The sequence below is a fragment of the Podarcis pityusensis genome, assembly GCF_964106645.2.
Source record: "Podarcis pityusensis genome assembly, chromosome: 5".
NCBI classification, from domain to species: domain Eukaryota; kingdom Metazoa; phylum Chordata; class Lepidosauria; order Squamata; family Lacertidae; genus Podarcis; species Podarcis pityusensis.
In genome coordinates, this window is record NC_138032.1 from 7025323 (window position 1) to 7031269 (window position 5947).

Below are 5947 nucleotides of genomic sequence, written 5' to 3' on the forward strand. Positions count from 1 at the left end.
GAAGACACAAGGAAGACAGATGGTTAACACAGTCCCTGAATGGAGGAAGTGGGTTTTTTGTAGCTGCTGTTTTGCTGAAAACAAGCTGCACAATTCTTAACCATCATTACAATCTGATTGAATTTTGTCATTAGATCAGTCCTCTTAATGCTACTGTTTCATGATGCCTTCGCTGGATCTCATGCTAGTGAATTCTACCTGCTAATTATGCATTGTGAGGAGAAGTAAGTGGGATCCTGAGTGTTAGAAGTATTACATCTTTTAGCTGCCTGCTTTAGTCATTAGAACTCCTAGGAAGAGGTGTTCAGTGGTGACTGCCTGGGGATCTCGGGTGCCAGGCAATGTGATTAATTAAATATTGCTATTCAGGAGGGGGAAACTGGCCTGTGAATAAAAATGTCTGATTGTAAAGCACATCCCTGTGCTATACCAACTGGGGATGAGAGAGCCCTAGGCATTAGGAAAAGCATCAGCAGAGACTGCAGCATGGCAGGGAGATTGGCACAGAGACTGAAAGACAGGGGCACACTCTCGTGGAGCACACAATGACATCCCCCCACTAAAACAAAAAAATTCTGTAGTCACAAATAATTTCCCCCAGCCTATCTACCATATGTTTCACAGAGTCTCAAACACATACACTAGTAGTTTTGGAATTGCAATGGTAGGGGTGTTCAGAGACTGCAAATATAGCTTGATTAGAAACAGGAGTGTTACGTTTGTGATTTCTTGTGGAGGGGGGTTGTATGTGCATGCACACACATGACTGTTGATGCCTATGGCTGTGTGTGAATGCTGCACATTTGTTTGCAGGAGCGTATGTGCACACTTACTCTGGCTATGCATCAGTAACCTTGTGTGTTGTTCTCAGTACCTGCATCGATGTCACAGCTGTCCAGATATGGGGATGTGTGTGTGTCGGTATATGTACCAACTGATTTGTGAGCTGAATGGTTTGCGTTGCCTTGTGTGCATGTGTGTGTGCTTGGGTCTGGCCCTGAAGGGGCATGTGTGGTCAACAGCAGTATTTTCCCTCCCCGAATGCATGTATGGAGCTTAGTGCCTCACTGTGTTGCATTATCAGATGCATTGGCAGCGACTTTCTGGCTGGAGGTTTGCAGCATGAGCATTTTTGGACAAAAACAAACCAACCAAACAGTAGCTAGGTTCCACTAAATAAATCAAACTGGTTTCAGTTTTGTGTGTGCATGTGTTTTGTTTTTTATGGAGACCAGATCAATCCCAGGGTGAGCAGAAGGAGAAATAAACAGGCCTGTCTCTCCCTAGAGTCCCTTCTCACTGCAAACATTTCATAAGGACATTCTCAAGGCCTCCTCCTTGGAATGGATCCATAATCTCACGAATGGCTCCAAAGGTATGAAATCCCACCTGTCCCCAAGCAAAACTACCGAAGGACCTGCTAACCATCATGATAATGTCTCCCTGCTCCCTGGGCCACCAGGTTCTGTTATGCTGCTGTCAGCCCACCTTCTTGATAGAGACTACAGACAAAAATGCAGCAGTATTGTCTTGTTGGGCATCGACTCCCTGCACAATGCAGATGCCTCTGGGACTGGCCTCCTAGCAGAGTTCTGCACCACCTTCTGTCTCCACAGAGTCCTTTTCCTTATCCAAAGGCAAAAAGGGCAGCTCCTTTGAGAGGCTCTGCTGAAATATTTAACATCCACAAGCTGCTCAGCTGCTTGAATTTCTATTTCTGTCTATCAAGCAAAACTAGGTCATTTAGTTCTCGACATCCCAATCAGGCAACTGCAGAGATTTAGGCTTCAATAGCTGAAATATCTGCACAGTTGAATGCCTGGGTCTATCCACACAGTTCATACACACTAAGCCTCTTGCTCAATAGAAAAACAGAGAGGTGGTACCCTTTTCCAAGGTCTGCAGCCCTGCAAAGTTCTCAGCAGGGTTTCTATAGGATTCCTCAAGAGAACACAGTAATTGCTTTTTAAACAACCTCTCTAACAGGGATCTGAGCCCTTGGCCAGTGGTGAAGTTGCAGTGGCAGGTTTTGGTCTGATATAAGCTGGCTTATAGATCATGCACAATCTTTGCCAAGGACGATACCCAGAACTGGCTGCTTCCATTTCAGTACATGTATGTATTTATTCATTAAGTTTTGTTCACCAGTACAGTGAAAAATGGCATTAAAATTTACAATGGGTCATTCTTAGAATGTCATGACAATAATTTTTGTTTTTTTGCTTGTCTTCATAAAATGTCGTATATTATTGAAAAGATGAAGGTTTCTCATGCACAACGGACAAGAATAAGCTTATTTTAAAAAATAAATAAATTAAAGTACAAAATTAAAAACAACTCTGAACATCCCCTTATAATAAAGAGGCATCAAATAACCAGCAAGTTATCTGAACACATTCATAAACAGTGCAATAGTATTTTGTTTTCTAAATTCTTCATGTTCCTACAAAGTCCATCAACAAAGCCATTGATCACAGTATAAGACTCTTTAAATACATTTCTTGTTAACGATGATGTGTGCAAAACCTCAAACACATTCAAGAAGTCCTGTCCAATACTGATATATAATTAAGAGTGCCAACTATTTCTCTATATCTGCCTTCCAAGGGGGAAATCCATCTTATAAAACCTTTTCTGTCTTGCCTTTATGGGGAAGAAAAAAATACAAACAATCTTTTGATGCAACGTTTTTGACATTAGACATTAGCAGATTGTTGTTAACAAATATTCAGATATAAAAATACAAATATGAGGAGTTTCTGTTAAAAAGAAGCGTGCCATAGTGGGATGACTAGTGGCACCAAGACGTGGCACCAAGACCAGGAAGCTCATGCAAAAAAGATGGAGCAAAAATGTCTCTCGACAGCAAAACAATCACTGTCTTTTATGTTATAGTCCATCCATGTCAGAACCTCTGTCTTCCACTCAGCACTGCTGGCTTTGGGCTTTGGGTTTGCTGGTATTTTGCAAACGGGCTTGGGTTTTACAGGTTGGTGTTATATTTCAGGGGGGGAGCTACTGTGTATTACGGGATGGTTGCCGGTTTGGAATATAGACGCCATGACTGCAAACACGATGAACCTGTTATATTTAGAGAAGTGCGCGCGCAAGTGTGTCTGTATAAGTGTGTGTATGTATATTCGTTTCTACGTCTATGCAGATGTCAGCTACACAGCCACCCCGAAAATGTGAAAGGCGTAAAGTGCATCGCTTCAGGAGACCTCCCCCCCACCCTTAAAAATGGAGAGAGCTGGGCAATCCAGTGGCTCAGAGCTCTCAGAGGAACAGCACCTTCAAATCGTGGCATGGAGGGGGTCGCCCAAGCCAAAGAGGGGACTCTACACTGCTGCTGCTGAGGGCTGGACAGAAGGAATTGGGAGGGGGGAGGGCGGGATGATGGAAGGTTCGGGCACATGGGAAAACAGGCAGCACCCCAGCACGGGCGCAGGGAAAGGCGCTGCTGCAATGGACGGCTCCACAGCAAGAGCCTCCAAGAGGATGGTGCTGCAATGGACAGCTCCCCGAGCTGCAGGCGCGTCGGAAAGATGGTGCTGGAGCGGACGGCTCCGCGCGTCAAGCGATGGTGCTGAAATGGACAGCTCTCCAAGACGCAAGAGCTCCATTCCGCAAGGGAGGAAGGAAGGGGCAGGTTGGGGGAGAGAGAGAGGAAGCCCCTTCTAGAAGGGCTGTTGTTGAAGATGCAACTCCGGGGATGGGCATCGTGCATTGGTAACCAGGACAGAGTTGGGTGGCAAGGTCTCTTTGTCCCTTATGCTCTCCGTTGGATGCGGAGGAGGGTGAGATGGTGGCCCCCGTCAAGTGACCTCTTCGGGCTGGGGGTCTGCGTTGGGGGTGGAGGGTGTTGCCAGCAGCCTCATCTCCTTCCTTTTGCTTTCCTTGTTGTCCACAATCCCAACAAACATGCGCAGCCAAAAGTGCTTTAAAAATTCAGGGATCAGTCTGCAGCTGGGTGCAGGCGCCTTCCGTGCTGATTTATACCCCAGAAGGCGACTTGTCTGTCATCCCCTTCAAGACCTCGTCTATTCTATCGTCTTCGATCACCACTGCAGGGACAGGAGAGCAAACGCAGAAAAAACACGCCGTCAGAATGGAAAGGGGGAACAGACACGCGGGGTGGGGGCCTCATCCTGCGTACTTAAGACCTGGCGTTGGCCACACTTAAAGCACCCCCCTCCCCCCCAGCCTCGCCGCTCCTTTGGGGCAGCCATGGGGCTGGATCTCCCGCCCTCCCTCCTTTGACATCTGGTAATGAAACCCGCTTCAGGAAAATGGCTCCCCATCCTTCCCAGATGGTGGCTGGCTGCGGAGCGCAGAGCCAGCGGAGGTGATTAGAGAGGGAGCGCAGCCAGCGGAACGTGCGGGAGGAGATGGGGACCGAGGCGCGCCGGCTCCGGGCCACCTCTATGGGCGCTTAGCCCTGGGGAATGTGGAGGGGTCTGGGCTGGGTGAGGAGAGGAGTAGTTATGACTGGAATTCTTGTGGCAAATGGCTCAGATCGGAGCTCAGCTTAAAGAGTGCAGTGGAGGGGCGCTGAACGAGGGAAAAGACTCCCCACTTCCACCACCAAAAAAACCACCCTTCTTTCTCCCTTTCCAGCAGATTCCGCCTGCGGCACCCCAGCTAGGATATGTAACCACAACGACAGGAAAAAGAGGGGCGCGCGGGATGGGGGGTGGTCAGCCTTGTCGAGGTTGACTGAAGTCCGGCTCTCAGGGGTGGGGGTGAAACACTTCCCTTTTCCTTCTCTTGCGGGGGCAGCAGATGGGCAAGAGGTGGGACTGGGGAGGGAGGGATGTTGTTGTTGGGGCGCACGGGGACGGTGCCCCGAGGTGTGTACCCAAGCAAGCAAGCAGCCGCGCGCGGACGATGCTCCTTACCTCGCTTGGCTCTGCCAATCTGGCCCAGCTTGGGGGGCCGCTTGGACTGGTTGCCCCAGGAGTTGGTGTCCTGCAGGCGGCAGCTGAAGGAGATGTCTCCGACTTCCGAGTCGGTGCCATAGCGGGCCACTTTGTCGTCGTTGTAGGGCAGGATCTCAGACATGGTGCTGGCGGCGGCGGCGGCGGCACCTGGGTCACTTTCTGCTCCACGCAGAGAGAGCGAGACAGAGGCGGGGGCGAGGCTCTGAGAGGATCAAGAGGCGCTGAGCAATTGGGGCAGGCGAGCAAAGGAGCCAGCGATCGAGCGCGTGCGGCGTCCAGCAGCCTCGACGAGCGTCTGAGCAGAGCGCTTGGGACAACCCTACACCATAAAGGAAACCCAGGCGGAAGGATGAAGTCATGCATCCGGGGCTGAGCGCGCGGCTCGGCGGCGGCAAGGTCCTCCCTCTCCCCCCTTTCTCCCCTCCCCGCCGTGCGTGGCAGGGAAGGGAGGCGGTGACATCAGGAGGCGAGGAAGGAATGACAATGAGGATGCAGCAAACGAGCCCCCCCAGCGGGGGAGGGGAAAGAGGAGGGGGGCGAAGAAGGGTCAGAGAGGGGGAGCCCGCCCCTTTCCAGCGCCCTGGGAGCCCAGACCCCCTGCGGAGCGCGCCCTCTGTCCGCCCTCCGCAGATCCCCTGGGGAAAGCCCTGCTGGGAGCCGCTGAGCCCCTTCCCCCCTCCTCCTCTTCCTCCTCCTCCCTCACCCCCCCCCCACCCTTGGTTCCAGGCGTCACTGTGTGTTTCCCACTTTATGCAACAACAGGCAATAGGGAGCTTCGCTTTCTCTTCCGCTTGGGACTCGCTTGTCAGCAGCAAAGCAGATTCCTTGGAGCCGTAGGCGCGGGGACGGCGCGGTCTCATCCTGCAACGGTTGCAGTCACCCGCCGCTTCTGAGCATGGGCAGAGGGCTTTCCTCTCACCGATGAATTGCTACGGGTTTCCCACTCAGGCACAGTCTGGAAAGTCGTCCAGGAGTGAGGGATGAATGTCCAGGGTCAGGTGGTCTGG

The 5947-nt window shown here is 51.1% G+C and overlaps 1 protein-coding gene across 1 annotated transcript; it reads right to left on the reverse strand.

Moving 5' to 3' along the window:
- Window positions 1-2314: 2314 nt before the first annotated feature.
- Window positions 2315-5310, reverse strand: CAMK2N2 (calcium/calmodulin dependent protein kinase II inhibitor 2). The gene is made up of 2 exons (XM_081007260.1): window positions 4899-5310; window positions 2315-4064 (listed from the first exon to the last, which is right to left on the reverse strand). Exons 1-2 carry the CDS (start codon window positions 5059-5061, stop codon window positions 3994-3996), a joined length of 234 nt encoding a protein of 77 aa, XP_080863386.1. The 5' UTR covers window positions 5062-5310; the 3' UTR covers window positions 2315-3993.
- Between the last annotated feature and the right edge of the window lie 637 nt (window positions 5311-5947).